Source organism: Tyto alba, unplaced genomic scaffold (genome assembly GCF_018691265.1).
Source record: "Tyto alba isolate M040663 unplaced genomic scaffold, T.alba_DEE_v4.0 Super-Scaffold_22, whole genome shotgun sequence".
NCBI classification, from domain to species: domain Eukaryota; kingdom Metazoa; phylum Chordata; class Aves; order Strigiformes; family Tytonidae; genus Tyto; species Tyto alba.
Window position 1 is genome coordinate 8,949,330 of NW_024881296.1, and position 16,786 is coordinate 8,966,115.

The window sequence follows — 16,786 nt, forward strand, 5'->3', positions numbered from 1 at the left end:
GTCATTTACAGTAAGAGCAATATATTTGCCCTTTAGCAGAAATTTGACCTGTTTTTTTTTAAAAAATCTTGTGTCATCTCACTTCTTTTCACAGAGTTATTGATTTAGGAGTCATGACTCCATGTGATAAGATATTGAGAGCTGCTGTGGAGAACAAAGCAGGTATAGAGAGATTTCATTAGTACTCCTGAATTGTTTGATTTTTAAACGTTGCATTTTTTATTGCTACTCATTGCATTCCTATGCTGTCTGTGATTTAGTCAGACTATCCTCAGATAAATCAGAACTTTTGCATTAACAATAGTAATTATTTGGTATTTGGCACTTCTATGGAACTTAGCCTAAGGAACTGAATGTGTTTCAAAAGGACAACTCCGAGAGATGTTTCAGTATTTGTTTTACAGATGGATAAATGGAGGCTTAGAAAGGTTAAATAACTTTGGGTCTGAAATCATTAAAAGAACTTGGCATTCAGCCTGCCAGAGTCGTGAGTGTGAAATCAAGAATGAATTGTTCTAATAAAGAATGAACTTTCTGAAACAAGTTACAGTTGCTGTGAAACAGTCTATTGCATCTTGGAAAAGATTAATTGTGTGGAGCATAGGTGGTGAAGTTTGAAAGCGTTCACTGTTTCTAAGAGCAGAGCTTATAATTATTTTGTCTTATTTCCCTCTTCAGTGCGAACTTCTGAGGTTTGAAGCTTGCTAATCAGAAGTACTGTGTGTTTATTGGTGAAACTAGAGCAGTAGGTGTTCAGCAGCTGTGAAGACTGAAAAAATATCAAACTGGGGATTTGGAATCACTTTAATCCTTGGAAAGTGTTCACTTTCTAATTAGGTCAAACCTCGATTCTAGACTAGAGACTACCCTGCTTTTTATCTCCCTGTTTTCTAGCTGACACATGAAGTTATCTGATATATGAAAGAAACCTTTCTGTATTAATTTCTGTGTCTTTGTAGAGTGGATTTGCTAAGCCTTTTGTATATGTGTGTTTATAAATTTGCAATAGATATAATTGGCCTGTCTGGTCTCATCACCCCTTCTTTGGATGAAATGATTTTTGTCGCCAAGGAAATGGAGAGATTGGCAATAAAGATTCCTTTGCTGATTGGAGGAGCAACTACTTCTAAGTAAGATATCTCAGTTGGGAAGATGGGGAATGTGTATGAAAATGGTGTTAACTAAGGTAAAAGAAAATTTAAAGACATTTCTCTCTCCCTTACTCTCATTTTCCCTGAACACACATACTGGTATGTATTTACTTGAGACGGAATGTTATTTCTTATATCGGAAGTCCTAGAATATAGAGGTAAAATGTGATTGGACAGAACAAATAATGGACTTCTTAACACTTGCAAAAATGAAATGTTTATGCATTTTTCAAGTATATATTTTATGTGGAAGTACATTCTTTCTAAAAGTTCACATGCGTATGTATGTTAATACGGTTTTGTTCTTCAAAGGGCTTGAATGATCTGGTTTGATTCACCAAAGCATTCTCAAAATGCAGGATTTTGAGACTAGAAATGGTTGTGTTGACATCAGGGGGCTGTTATCTTTAAGAAAGTTAACGTATTTTCCTGGATCGTTGTTCAGCACTGCGCTGACTGGGTTGAGCCCCCAGTCCTGTTCAAGCAGGCTGATAAGGGGTAAATTTTAGCTGCTTTCCTTGAAGTAATTACTATGTTTTGATGGACTGAGCTTTTCTGTTGAGATCTTCTCTCAGATCTGTTCAAATCAAGTAATACAGCCGCTATGATGTTCTGAAGACCAGTGTTGACAGCTCACTGACACCTATATTAACATTACTACAAATGTGTTTTGGGCGTGTGTAATGGCCCTGGGTTACGCTTTGCCAGCTGTTTTATGTACAGTATGCTTGAGTAGGTGACAGCTCAGGAGACTGCAGAGCTCATTTCTTGCATAACTAGAACCTGTTAGCAGTGTGGCTTGCTTTATCAGAGCAGCACATATAGTAGCAGAGCCGCTGCATTCTCTATTTTTTGCACTAACAAATCATCCCATAATTTGACACAGTGAAGAGTAGGATCACTACCTGACTTTATTGGTCTTGTAGTTATAATGCAGGGTTAACCACATCCTTTTTCTCCTTCTCCATATAAGTATCTCTTCCTATGGCTTCAATACTGAGAACAGAAGTGAAGGGCTTTTTCCCTTTTTTTTTTTTTTTTTTTTTTTTTTAAAAAAAAAAGGAGGTGGTGAGCAAGCTTTATTTTAAGTGGAGGTCTTAGGAGTGCCCATTCTTCAGGTCTTGTTAGTGTTTGTACACAGTGCATTGTGGCCTAGTAATTGATATCGAATAACCAGCATCAAACAATTTTGTAGAATTTATTCAGAGATGAATATAGTCAACAGCAAGGCAGCACTAGTTTTATCCTTGAATATGGAAATTATTGAAGAATATATGTACAATTGATGTATCCATAAATAATAATTTAATTGATGTGAATTGTATGTAAATATATACTTATGCATATGCCCAGACAAATACAGTTTTATAAAATAGACATTGAGTAAAGGTACTCTTTATGAAAGACTGGATTGGTAATATGTATTTAATTTATTTCCACAGTCTTAAGTTTAGCCTCACGTGTGGATTCTCAAAGGTTGTGTGCATGTTAGAGGTTGCTAATGAAGAACAATCTGCACTTTTTCTCTGTAATAAGTAGATATTGTTATTTGAAATATGGAGACCATAAGTGCTTGAAAGAGTGGAAAGTGAGGTTAGTTTGAAAGACAGAGAGGCTGAATTTTGTCTTCAGAATCTATGTAATAGAGATTGTTCATAACTTACAATAATGATGATGATTGCATTCTTACTATACTGCTTTGGTAAGCTCAGATGATGAGGAGTAATTGTGACAGTTTTGTTGTGGTAATGTTAATTTTTTAAAAAATATGAAAATTAGTCTGTACTAGTTGATACCGTCCCATTGTAGGACCCTGGCCTGTTTGTTTCCTTTTTCTGTTCCTATCAAAATAGAAGCTAGTATCTTCTTCTAAAAAACAGAGCTGCCAAGATGAAAAGTGCATTGCCTGGAAGCAGATTAAGAAGATCCTGGACAGCTGGTTATGCAGCTGTGTTGCAGAGTCATCAGTAACCTCCATGTCCAAGTGCTTTAAATATTTGACAGAACCTGAAGTAAAAGGAGATCTTATCTTTGCTGTGGAAAATCGCTTCCTGGGTTCTGATTAAAATTAATTTAAAAAACGGTGTTTGACCTTAGCCTTCAAGAAAGCAGATTGAGTTTTGGCCTGCGAGGTCTTTGTTCCTGCATTGCTTGCACAGTTTGCCAGGACTCTGAGCAACAGGGGTAGTCAGGTGCATTTCACATGGTTGCTTAGGCCTCAGTTTAGGACTCCAAACTTTAATTTGATCAGCAAAGTACTATAATATAGAAGTGGTTCTTCATTATGTGCTGAAGTATTTCGATGAGGACGGGAATATGAGTAGATGCTAAATAATTGGATGAATTGGGAGGGTTTCTTAATGTGAATGACTTGACTGACTGAGCAGGTGCAAGTTTGTAATATTTATTGGCCAGTGGCAGAATTCCTTCTTCAGGTGAGTAGAGGGCTTGTGCTTCCAGTTTTGAAATAGAGCATTGTAGAAATGCAGTGATCATCATTGAAATATATTAATGCTAATCCATAGACACAGAAACTAGCACGCGGGAGGGAAAAATGTGAGATGAGCAAAAAAGATTAAAAAAAAACTTGTTAGTTCTTGGTAGGCTTAGTTTGGAACATTCTCACTGAAATTTTCTGAGACTCAAACTATGAGTTGCTGATTTTTAGTCAGCTGGTGAGACAGTGAGGGAATGTGAGTTGGCACATTATTTATGAAACATTCTGGTAATCTTTGAAGAAAAGTGTATATGTACCTATTATTAAAATCTGTGTTTAATCATCCATGCATAGCAGATGGATTAATTACTTTCTTCTTTTAAAGTCTGGTCTGTGCATTAAGTCAGGGTTTATTTCGCTGGGGGTTCTGTCTGGTTTTTATTGGGTTTTATTTTTTTTTTTCTTGTTTCAATTGTGAAATGCTCACTCTTTTTCTTTTTCATTGAAGAACACACACAGCCGTTAAAATTGCCCCACGATATAGCGCACCTGTAATTCATGTCCTGGATGCATCCAAGAGTGTTGTGGTTGTAAGTTCTAAATTATAGTTTCTCATCTGTGCAAAAGTATATGCCCTGTTTTTCTGTTGTGCCTCTCATCCTTTCCTCTAAGGCTTTACGTTACGGCAGAAAATTGGAGAGGCACGACAGCGACCAGTTTCTAAACTACTATTGCTTCAGTCATTTTTTGCTGCCACGTGGTTATCTCATCTCACTTGTGTCAGTTATTGTCACTGGATACCTTTAGTTAAATGTCCATTTCTCTAGTGAGGGTGACTCGATTCACGCTGAGTCCTTGACTCTAGTTTTGAGATGCTTTATAGTGAAGAGTGATGGGGTTACATGTGAACTGGTATTCTCTCTATTTTGGATGCATTTCTGAAGTTTGTGATACAGCAACATTAGTACTATGAAATGTGTGGCTGGAATTTTCTAGGACAGATATTCTCTCTATCAGACAAATGGGTAGTCTTATCTGGTAAATACCTGCTGGAAAGAAGTAGGCCAAGCTGTGTGTGTTTCTACAACTATTCAGTCTCTAAAGTCTCGGAATAGTCTATAGTCTCCTCTCAGGTCCTTCCAGAGCCAGGCTTGGCTCTGCTAATATTACCTGTGTAGTATGGCAGTGCTCTCAGTAGTAATCATATTCTGAAATACGTTTTGAATCTAGTTTTCAGATTAGTGGTAAGGCTTAGTTTAGTGTTGTCAAGTGTAATTGGAAGTGAGTCTGAAAGACAGATGGCATAGTCTGAAGTTCCTATTCTGTCCTTACTATAGTATGTTACAGTATGTACTGAGTGCTTTCTCTTTCCTTTTTTCAGTGCTCCCAGCTCTTAGACAAAAGTGTAAAGGATGATTTCTTTGAAGAAATACTAGAAGAATATGAAGAAATTAGACAAGAACACTATGAGTCTCTCAAGGTACAAATGTAACTGATCTAGCTGCTTTTCTTGTTTGAAGTGGTCGGTACTTCCCTCATTACTAACTCTCAGTTTCAGCTGCTGATGAGGACCTTCAGGTATATTTGTCCTGATTTAAAACAGGCAGTGGAATTGATGGAAAACTTCCAGATGTGCTTATGAAATCAGATTTCTTAACCTAAAAGGGAAAATTCTGCATGAGTCTAACACATGCCTGGCAAATTCTTGATTGTCCTCAGTGGGCCATCCGTGGTATCTAGGACATCTCCATGGATCTGGCAGTCACATCAACTTAACCAGCCTACAGGAGACCAGTGTTCTCCTGGAGTACTAGCTGGAAACAGGGAGCTACCCTGGGGTAATTAAAATGGCACTTCTTGCTTTTGCAGGTAATAAGCCACTCTCTATTGAGTATTTTACAACACCATGCTTTCCTGATGTGTTCATATTGTTTAGGTTAGGGATCTGAGCAGTCTCAAAGTAGAGAGCTAAGGCTGCCATTTTAGGAAAGTGAAGGAAGCAATGAAGTGTGGAGACAGACCCTGCAAATTAACAATAGGAAACAAATAACATGTGATTCCTCTGATGCTGTCCTTGTAAATAAACACAGAAGCAAGCTGGAAGTCATCTGGCGCTTACCTCGTCTCTTGATAAAGAAAGATAAAGCTTGAGTTCTCCCACTTAAGACATTTGGATTGACCAAATTTAGGACTGTCTTTGCAAAGAGAACCAGTCCACTAAGCTAAGATCAGTGAGTGCAGCACTCGCCTTTAAGCAGAGTGTAGTAGTGAATTCATGGGCCTTACTGAAGTTGCTATAAATTTCCTGTGCCTTTTGGGAGAGCCAGTAATTTGCTCAGAAGCATGCTGCAGTCACTGGTGGTGGTGGTGGTGTCACTGCAATCCTAAGTACTGTGTGTGGGCAGTAGGGGACTATCTTGCTGTGTCTGTATTGTCATGTATTTTGAAGCAATAAAGGAACTGCTGAGGTAGTTCAGAGGAACTAGAAATCTTGTAGGCAAGTTTCATTACAAGTATACAGGAAAAAATAGTGGTATGGTTGTGATGTAATCTTACTTTGCACTTGTGAACTGGGTGTTGTTGGAACTGAAATTGTCTGTTGTCAGATTTGTCCTGAAAACTCTTTTGAGTAAAACGCTAGCACCAAGTCATGTTACAGCTTATCTGTCTGAAAGATGGCTGACTTTGTGAAATTAACTTTTATGTCCATACAGGAAAGAAGATACTTGTCTCTACAGCAAGCTAGAAGAAAAGGTTTCCATAATGACTGGTTATCAGACCATAAACCAGGTCAGTTTAAATGTTGTTGTTGGTTGTTGCTGTGCCTTTATTTTATGTATTATTTTATATATATTTCTAATTAGATAATGCTTAATTAAACTTCAGGATGTAGTAGTATAACAACTTGAGTAAAGTGGTGTCTGCTGTCTGATCAGAGATTTTTTTTTTTTGTTTGTTTTTTTTTCGTAAATCTGAGCGTCCTATTTCTGCTTTACATTTTCATGGTACATTTAAAAAATAAATGAATAGATAATTAAAAAATTTGAAAAAAAAATCCTAAACCAGTAAGTTGTCCATAACACCATATAATTAAAGGTAAGTCTAATGCCTGGTTCGCAAAATGATGTCCGACTGACTCATTAGATTGCAAAGCTTGCTATACTTTATTTAGAGAACACATGTTGAGACATAGCATTTGTAGGAAAAAGCATAAGGAGCAATATGATACACTTTCCCCCTCAATTTCCGCGCTAGTTTGTTTTTTTGTTGTTGTTGTTTTTTTTTTAATTAGGGACTAGAAGTATAAACAACATTGCACAAGAAGTTGTATCCTGCAGTGATGTTAACACTTCACTGCTTTCTGTCATTTCACTGACAAGACTGAACAAGATGCTAATTTTCAATAGCTCATCTTAATAAAGGTTGTGTTATAAAATGAACAGCACAGACAAAACATGCAAAGCTTGTGGCTACATCATAACATAGATCCCTCTCGCTTTTTCACTTGTACACATGCATCTGAACAAGCATGTGGTGATTGCAGAAGTTCTGATAAGTGACGTATTAATTTACAGAATGATTCTACAATACCATAGCACATAATATGTCTGTGTATAGAAAGTGGAATTTGTCAATATGAAAGGTTATTGAAAGGTTATATGAAATATGTTAGGTATCGCTAAGTTGTGTAGGTTTTATTAGTCTTCTGTTTTGGCCAATATTTTGCCTGATGAAGTAAGTTCAGAAGTCCAACAGCTAATAAGTATTGATTTATATGAAAGAACAAAAGGCCTTCAATTTTCTACTTCAACTTTATATGCCTTTTATGCCTCTTTTTTAAATCATGTTGTAACTGTAGAGTATGGTATGATTTGGGAATGATAGGACAGTGAGAATTCTAAGACCATTTGGAAGAGATCAGTTGCAGTGTTGGAAGCTGGTGAGCATCAGTTACGCTGCACATGTAAGAGCAATATTAGATTATTTTCATCATGTCAGATTGTACTTCTGATTCCTACAGTTAAACCAAAATTCATTGGCACAAAAGTCTTTGAAGATTATGACCTGAAGAGGCTGGTAGAATACATTGATTGGAAGCCTTTCTTTGATGTCTGGCAACTTAGGGGAAAGTATCCCAACCGGGGTTTCCCTAAAATCTTTAATGATAAAACTGTAGGTAAGTATTGAAATTGCATTTACTTCATGTAAATAATCCTAACAGACCTGCCGTGCTGCATTAAGATTCTGAATGTTTTGAAATACATAAGAATAGTGAAAATACATGAAAACCTAGTGTCACTGAAATAATTTGTTTAAAGCAACACTTAGTGAACCAAGTGTTGGCATGTGAAGCTGAAAAATATATGAGGAAAAATACTCATTCATCTTATTTAGAATTCACCTGCCACAGCACAGGGAGGTATTTTAATGACAGAAAATTACAGCAGAGCACTTAATATATCTGTGTCCCCATTGTGGGTAAAGATGGCAAGAGGGCTTTGTCTCCTTTTGAAACTATTCAGTAGGCCTTGAAATGCATGGTGAAAATGCAAGGGTGACACTGAAATCGGTGTTCTGGGTCTGCTCCACTGTGGTAATGTAGGTGGACACACACATTCTCTGTTGCTCATTTTATTCTCTGTCCTCGAGCCTCTACTAGAATAGTGCTGGCTGAAATGTTTATTTTTCAAGATATATGTTGTTACAGCTGTATAGACACAATCACACTGCTATCTCTCTGTTTGCTGTAGCTGACAGATTGTTGCAGTCATCAGAAAATTATGTGCAAAATGAACCAATCTTCACCAATTCTTAAACCCATTTAGCCAGTTGTGAAATCCTGCCTTTTCTAGAGGGTTCTCTTTTTTTTTTTTTTCCTTTGATAGGTGAAGAAGCAAAGAGAGTTTATAATGATGCTCAAAAACTACTGAAAATGTTGATTAATCAAAAGAAATTGCAAGCCAGAGGTGTTGTTGGGTTCTGGCCAGCTCATAGTGTTCAAGATGATATCCATTTATATGCTGTAGAGGAGGCAGTGGGATCTTCAGAACCAATAGCAAAATTTTATGGCTTGAGGCAACAGGTACAGTGACAGAACATTTGTTAAATAAAGTGATTTTTTTTTTTTCCTGAATTGCAAAAACCTAACAGTACCCTATTAAAATCTGTGCAGAAAACAGTGGTTGTAATCTGTCTGCAACTGTTGTCTTGCTATTTCTTTCTGTAATAACAAGATCATGTTAGTGATGACCAGGTACTTGTGTTGTAGTATTTGTAGTATTTTGCGTTGTAGTAATTCTACAAAATGCTTTATAGATTTGACATATTCAGATATGACGTGCATTTTCTGTCTTTGTTTTAATAATTAAGATGTCTTAAAGCACTGTTTTGAATCAATGCATCACATGGATCCTGTGTGCTAAATTAGAACCTAATGAACCTTAATTCTGTAATATCCCTGGATTCTGCCTTAGATGAGAAATTTTGCTTGAATGTGTTAAACGTTAAAAACACAATTAAAATACCTGGAAAATAAAGCTCGGTAGAGATAAGTTGTTTTGATGATCTTAATTTTTATGTAGAATTCCCCATATGAAGAGGCAGTTTAGAATTAGTTGGCTGCTAATTCTGATTGAGAGAATCACTAATTTAAGTATTCATACTTGAATCGTACTTACCTAGATTTGCACTTATTTTGATAGATTAAACATTTTCAAGATACTCTGTCTGTCCTTCTTCCCTGTCTTCTGACTTGGCTTCTGCATAGTTCACATATTCAGAGTCATCAAACATAGCAGAAAGAAATTTAACAACTACCTAAATTTCTGGAGTACAGTATTCTATGAGGACAGTTCTGTGCCAGTATTGCAGAACTGTACTAAGAAATACGTGACTAGGTTTATTTGTTCCAGTTCCCTGCAACGGATCATCTGTTGCATGGAGATGGATCTGGTGTATCTTGAAAATCCATGCCAGATGTTTATGTAAACTATTCTCACGAGCGTTCAGGCAGGGCTGTTCCAGGGCCTTACAACCTATTTAAATGTTTGATATCCCATGTAAATCAAGGGTTTTTTTCCCTGGCCTTTTCCTAGGGTTTTCCCAAGGAGAATATCTGATTTGATGTTGTTCTTATAATGTCTTTTTACTATTGGAATACTCTTATTTTCCTTAGTCTTTTAATCTTGTATATTTGAAATTTATTCAGGCTTTCCTCAAAGGTTAAGGCCATAAAACTCTGCTACTGCGGGTACTCTTCTTCTGGAATCTAGGTATTTTTCTCTGCATCTCTCTCAATCTGATATAGGTAGTAGTTCAGCAGAGGCGTTGCCAGGGCAAAGTAGAAGAGAGTAAGTGTCTCCTGTTCCTTTCAGTACACAGAGTACTCCATGACACTGGCACTGTGAAGGATGTGACATAAATCTAACAGTTGGAGACGCATTTAGTATTTTCATTAACTGTAATCACTACAGAAGGACCTTAAAATTAACATGCACTTCACCTGTGTGGAAAAAGGGCATTTCTTCTGTTTTATAGTACTTTCTGTAATGTAGTAGGTTATAGAAACCAGGGAACCAGTTGACCATTTTTACTTGTTTTGTGATGGTGTTTTATTCAGATTTTTTAAACTGCAGTTGGGAGTGAGTAGAAAGCATTGTTAAAATATTGTCATAGAATAAGAAAACTTGGAGAAGAGCCTTCAGTTAAATGATAGCCATGAAATAATTTTCATCTCTCTAAGTTGGGTAGGTTTACAAGAGGTGTGCAGATTTTTAAGTAGCAGTCGTGTTCCCACAATGATATGACCCTAAATTCTAACACTTCTTGTTAGGTGCTGTGGCCAGCATTCAGTCATCTCTTCCTATTCCCTTTTTTCCATTTTGGAAAAGGATCCAGTGAGTGGGATACTTCCTATGTGTGTAAACCAACTTGAACTTTATTTGGTGTTCAACTTTTGAGTGGTGATAGATGCATTTTGTTTGTATTTGCGTGTGACTAGTGTAAACCTACATCCTGGGGCACTGTTTTGTCTGGATTACTGAGCACATGGTTTATAGCATTAGAAATTAGGAGTGTTTATAAACTCACAGCCATTCTAAAATGGGAGTTGTTGAAGAATTCTGCGGTTTGCATAACTGGCATGCAAACTATCAGCCATCAGTTTTGCTAACAAATGTGAAATCTGTGAGTGCTAGAGATGGAAAATTCTTCTTCTTACCCAGTGGTTGGCACAAGAGTGTTCCTTATTTTATAATAATTTGTTTGCAGAATAAGCTGTTAAATCTTACTAGTTGTAAATGGAAGCAAAACATCTCCATATGTCTGTTCAGCACATCATCTCTCTTCTTTTGACTTTTTGTTCTTCAGTGATCCACACACCCTCAGAGGTGTTTTTCTTCTAATTTGAGTACAAGAAAGCCATCATGGCTCAAAGACTAGTTAGGTGTATGTCAGAAATGCCTTAAGCCCTTTAGCCTTAAAAATAACGGTGTTTAAAATAATAGTGCACTAATGCTTAATTTAAAGTTTTTCAGATTTGTTGCATTGGTTTTGTTCCTTTAGGCTGAAAAGGACTCTGCCTGCACAGATCCATACTACTGCCTCTCTGACTTCATAGCACCACTGGATTCCGGCATTCATGACTACTTAGGCCTGTTTGCTGTGGCCTGCTTTGGTGTAGATGAGTTATGTGATGAGTTTAGGAAACAGGACGATGAGTACAACATCATAATGGTGAAGGCTCTTGGTGATCGGTTGGCAGAGGTATGAGGTTTTATCGTGTTTCCTTGCAAATTTTCTGACTGTGTACTGTCAAGCCGATCTAGGTTGCTCTTTCAGGTTTTAGCACAGACTGTTGTCTGTAGCGTATGCTCTGCATTAAATCTGAAAGTGAACTGGCTCTACTGAAATTGTCTTGAGAGGAGAGTCCTCTTCTGAATCAGAGGGGACTCTGGTGTCCATATCTTCCAGCTGCAAAAGCATCTTTGAGCTCCTTGAGGGTTTTGATGATTGATAGAATTCAGGAGATTTTAAAGCAAGGCTGTTTAAAAAGAACTGTCTTTAAATCTTCTTTTATCTACATGAGAATCTCTTTGTCCCAGGTGTGACCCACCAGTTATTCTTGGATTGCAGACGTGCCTTCTGCTTTTAATGGTGACCATGTAGATGTATCCAGGGTACAAGTCTTTTGACCTAACATGTCTTAGGCTTAGACAGACATGCGCTTGAAGCTCTAACTGAAGGGGTTCAGAAAATGCTGTCCCTTCCCTCCTACCCCTCTATCCCCATCTGCCTGCCCCCATGCCTACACCTGGGTAATCATGTTAAAACTTACAGCAACTTCGGTGCAATGCAAATTGGGTTAGCTCTAGTTGTGTATTTCAAGCTATAAGAGAGTTTGAGAAATTATTACTAGACGCCACCTAATGAACTAAATAAAGTGCTTTACAGTTACTTGTCCACATCTTTACCTCTTTGAGGATGTAGTTATTTTAAATCAGGACAACCAAAAAACCACTGTCTACCAATAAGAGAAAAAACTAGAATTAGCAAAATAAGTATTGCATGTGAATTTTAATGCCATCAAATTTCTTACCTATGATAAGAGCTCCCTTAAAAATTGAAAAGTCAATGGGGATGAAGTCTCCGTCGTTGTTTGTCTTTGCTATTGCATCAGTCTGCGCAAATTAAAAAAAAAAAAAAGTTTTCGTTCTATTCCAAGGCATTTGCTGAGGAGCTCCATGAAAGGGTTCGAAGGGAATTCTGGGCTTACTGCAGTACTGAGCAGCTAGATCTCTCTGACCTGCGCAGAATTAAATATGAGGGAATTCGCCCTGCCCCTGGATATCCAAGCCAGCCTGACCATACGGAAAAACTAACCATGTGGAAACTTGCAAACATTGAGGAAACAACAGGTACCTCTGTCCGCTTTGCTGAGATTCTTAAACTGTTTTTATGCAAATGAAAGATTGAAATGCCAACAAGACAGCAATTTTGGGTGGTGCAGAGCTACATGAAAGAGCCAAAACGAAGTGGTTCTGGGAATTGCTGTCTTCCCCTTTTCATTGCCATTTTTATCTTGCCTCATTCAAGGAAGAATTTTCAGAATACTGCCAATGCTTCTGGTGAAGGAATTATGTCCCTAATTAGCAGATTGCATGCAAACAGGGTTCTGCTGCACAGAGAAAAAATCTAGCATCCTTATGGTTGCAAGAAGACATTCCAGATACAAGCAGGAAAAAAGCCAATTCAGCAGTGTATTCCCTGGTCCACAGAAAATTTAAGATGGTAACTCTTAAAAAAGGAATAAATTCCATTTGTTTTCCTCTGATATTTTATGTGTCAGACATTTTCCCTGCTACTTCCATTATTTCAAAAATACCTTCCTGTGTTTCAGAATCTAGTTACCCATTTAATCTGCCAAAATTATTTTTTTTTTCCTTCAAATTGTGGAGTTACTCTACAGTAATACTGTAATGGAAGTCTGCAAGATAGTTAAAGCTATGTGTATTTTTTTTAATAGTTAACAAGTGGAAAATGGTTTTGTTTTTAGTTCATCTGAAAGCTTCTTGGTTTTTGAGTTTGCTTCAAGCTGCCCAGCAAAAAAAGGTTCTGAATTTATGCTTATTAGCAATTCAGAGAGTAAAAAAATTCTCATTCTCTTTTCCAGGAATTGGTTTAACTGAGTCACTAGCAATGATACCTGCTTCTGCAGTTTCTGGCCTCTACTTTTCCAGTCCGAAATCCAAATATTTTTCTGTTGGCAAGATATGTAGAGATCAGGTAACTTGCACTGTCCATTGTGGTAGTGTTACAACATTCAAAAACACCTTGCGAGCAGCTATTCCAAAAAATTTTGACAGAGTAAAAGCTGAAGTTTCTAGATCTTCATTGTATTCTGTGGTCCCTTTGCAGGTTGAAGATTATGCACTGAGAAAAAATTTGTCTGTGGCAGAGGTGGAGAAATGGCTGGGATCCATTTTGGGATATGATACTGAATAACTGGAACACTTGTAAGAGAACATTTTCTTTTGATCTATTCGCCAGAAGGAACAAGAAAATCCTTCCAGTGGAAAACAGCTTTCTCTTACCCATCCCAGATAACTTGTCTGATTGTTTTTAGTTTTTGATCAAGGAACTTAATATTACAAATCTGCCCTGTGCTTTTGGCTTGGGACTGTGAATGAGCTGCAGATCTTAGTCATGGCAATGTACTTTTATTTGTTCCTTGCACAAATACACCAGCTGAGCAGCTAGATGTAGGGTGAGATGTGGAAGCTGCAAAGCTCTCCTGTCCTCAGGAAGGCTTTGAAATTGGGGGCAAGAATTTCTATCCCATTGGCTGTGGATGTATGTAGAACACAGTTTGACTTCTGTTTTTTTCATGTGTTTTGGCAATTCCAGGTACAGACATATGATGTGATTTTTCTGTGAAGTCAGCAAAGGTTTTATACTGAGTGATAAAGAACAACTGAAGTACAACAGATGTCCTTTTTTAAAATCTGTCTGCTCCATGTTTAAGCCTTGTGACTGGGAATATATGTTGTTCTCTCTGAATAATACCAGGATTTTAAATTACTTTGTAGTTAGAAGCCGAAGCAATATCAGAGATGGTGTATTATGACAGAACATGAAATAGGATGACTGAGCCCATGGAGTTGTTCTCCTCATGCTTCCTCTTCCTTTCAGCAAGCCACAGACTGTTTCTGCTCTGTATAGAGTAATGGTACTTCCTACCGTACAGTTACGTTGTGAGGTTTAATTCATATTTAAACAATCTTTTGTATGTGAAAACTATGAGAAAAGCGCAGTTGTTACTGCAGACAGATAGAAATCTTGGAGCTGACTTCAGTGTTTTACAAACTTTAAGCTTCCAGGTATCTGGATTTTAAGAGCAAATAGTAGCAATACTGTCGTAAGTAACAGTTAATACCGTAGGCTTATTGTTCAGATTTAACTCTGAGTGAGCTAATTGTTCATAGCTTTTAATAATCTCTGAAAAGTGCCTCAGGTATTATTTAAATGCTAATTGAGTAAAATATTATGGCTGAAAACCATCATTTTTCTGGTCTCTAATAGTAAAGAAAAGACCAATATTATAAAAAGAACGTTCTTTTAAATAGTTTATGTGTAATCTATTAATAGGTATATAATTTTTGTAATGCTTTCATCTGACTTAATGCTAAAAGAATCATCTTGTATCAACAGTTTAATAAAGGTTAAGCTGTCAGTGGTGTTATCCTATTAGAATCCTTTAAATGGCAACAATAAAATGTATGCAAGTTTGAACAGATAATGTCAAAATTAATATGCACATTGTACCGTGAATCTGAAATTATAAAGGCTGCTATGGGGTTTTTAAAGTAGTTGAGTAAGTGTGTTCTTAACTGAATGTTTTAGGATGTCTCATCCTTTAATGACTTACAAAAAATAATTTCTAAATGGATCTCTCCCTCCCACCCCCTCTCCTCCATCCATATCAAGGGGCTTGAGACGTGTCCTTGTTGATGAGCTGATTCTTGTTGCTGGAACAGTTCCTCAGTAGAACGTTCTTTTAGATTGGCAAAAATACAGTAAAAAAAAAAATCTTAATATAAAGGAAAATTTGTTCCTGAAACAATGGAGCCTGTAGAAATTGAAATCTTCTTTGCTTTCTTTTTGATACTTGCACTTTTGCAAATCAATTTAATGCTTGGAATACGTCCTGTCTACCACCCTTCCCATATTCTTATATTTGGAAGCAGAGTGCCTTATTAGTGTGAAATTTTGGTCGTGTGAATGAGGTCAAAGTTTGACGTGTATGGCTTGGTTTATTTTATTTGTTTCTTTTCCTGAGACCAGCAGCACGTAGTTCAGTGAGCGCAGCTTTAGCAGACTCAGGCTGGCGGAGCAGCCGGCGCAGTGCTGCGTACGGCGGTGGTGGTCCCGTGTGTACAGCAAAGGGTTTCACGCGGTGTGCAATTCCTTCATCCCTTCACACATGTCATCATACACTGAGAAAATACCTTCATCTTTGCCTGCAAAACTCGTCATTGTGAGAACCTGTTTGGAAAAATTACTGTTGTTATGCAAATGTTTTTACTAAGGACAATTTCTTTGAAAGTTTGTTACTTTAAATTGTCAGCTGACACGCTGAGTAAGATAAATTTTCATTCGTCTCTCCAGAACAAAGGTAAATTGTATAGGAGAAGGGTCTCATAGTTCTACCAGTTAAGACTGTTTTACTTCCACGAAACTATATTGAATGGCCATGGTAAGAATATACCTCTTTGAAGTAATGAATTGGAGTGGATACTGCCCAAGAAAGATCAACACTTTTAGAATGCATAAAAGACTTTTTGCGATGCTTTTCTAAGTGCTACTAAGAAACTTACAAGATGTAAGAGATGATGAAAAAATAAAAATGCTCTGTAAACAATTCTGGTTTAATTCTTGAGAATAATTTCCTTTGGATACTGATTTTTTTTTTTTTTTTTTTTTTTTAATTTTTATTTTTCCTCTGTAAATCAGGCCAGCAGCCCAGAGCTACAGTTTTGAGGCACATATCTTAATTTATGAGTGTCAGGAGGCAATACTGTCCCTAAACCTGCCCCTTCATTATGAGGTCTGTTTCAGTGCTGCTTTTACTCCTGGGAAGATTGTAGTGCAGTTTATTTTGGGGTGAGAATGCTACCCTAGGTCAGGCTATTCCTCAGAAAACCCCCCATACCTCACATTTATTTCTGTGTGTATTTGAGCATTTTTTTGAGAATTTTCTGCTCAAGAACATGAACCTCAGTACACCCTTTCAGTTAATTTCTGCTTTTTAAAACACAAGTGATGTCCAGAAACTGAGGGGAATAGTGAGAAGCCTTTGAGGGCCTTGCTTTTTAGGAAGGGACTAGTTTACTAGTAACTGTGACTGTAACGGAGCATGCCATGAAAAAGTGGATTCAGTGTCCTAAAAGAGTCTGAAGAGGAAGAAAAAAGTAACTTAATTAGTTCAGGGTGGTTCCATACAGAAACGGCAGCCTGTGTTCTCAGTCACTGGAGAAATAATTCCTGTGCCCTCAATTATCGTAGCCTTGTCATGGCAAAGCCTATTCAGCCCCTCTGCAGAGTCATTTCATTTGCTTGTCAGGCGTCTGTAGGTGCCAGTTTTCAAATAAAGATCCACTGTGAACAGAATAGACACGTTTATCCTGCTTTCTCACATCAT

At 37.2% G+C, this 16,786-nt stretch overlaps 1 protein-coding gene across 6 annotated transcripts in view; it reads left to right on the forward strand.

Annotated features, from left to right (window-relative positions):
- Positions 1-16,006, forward strand: part of MTR (5-methyltetrahydrofolate-homocysteine methyltransferase) — a 54,222-nt gene extending 38,216 nt beyond the window's left edge. For 5 of the 6 annotated variants that reach the window (XM_042796027.1, XM_042796029.1, XM_042796030.1 and 2 more), the window contains 11 exons: positions 95-162; positions 1,010-1,130; positions 4,097-4,178; positions 4,970-5,068; positions 6,303-6,378; positions 7,610-7,765; positions 8,475-8,671; positions 11,152-11,352; positions 12,311-12,503; positions 13,259-13,371; positions 13,504-14,951. In XM_042796027.1, the coding sequence (XP_042651961.1) occupies positions 95-162; positions 1,010-1,130; positions 4,097-4,178; positions 4,970-5,068; positions 6,303-6,378; positions 7,610-7,765; positions 8,475-8,671; positions 11,152-11,352; positions 12,311-12,503; positions 13,259-13,371; positions 13,504-13,590 (1,393 nt within the window). In that variant the 3' untranslated portion in view covers positions 13,591-14,951. Of the gene's footprint in view, positions 1-94; positions 163-1,009; positions 1,131-4,096; positions 4,179-4,969; positions 5,069-6,302; positions 6,379-7,609; positions 7,766-8,474; positions 8,672-11,151; positions 11,353-12,310; positions 12,504-13,258; positions 13,372-13,503; positions 14,952-15,429 lie in introns of those variants that run through there. The other variant, XM_042796028.1, reaches the window with a different exon arrangement.
- Positions 16,007-16,786: the final 780 nt, after the last annotated feature.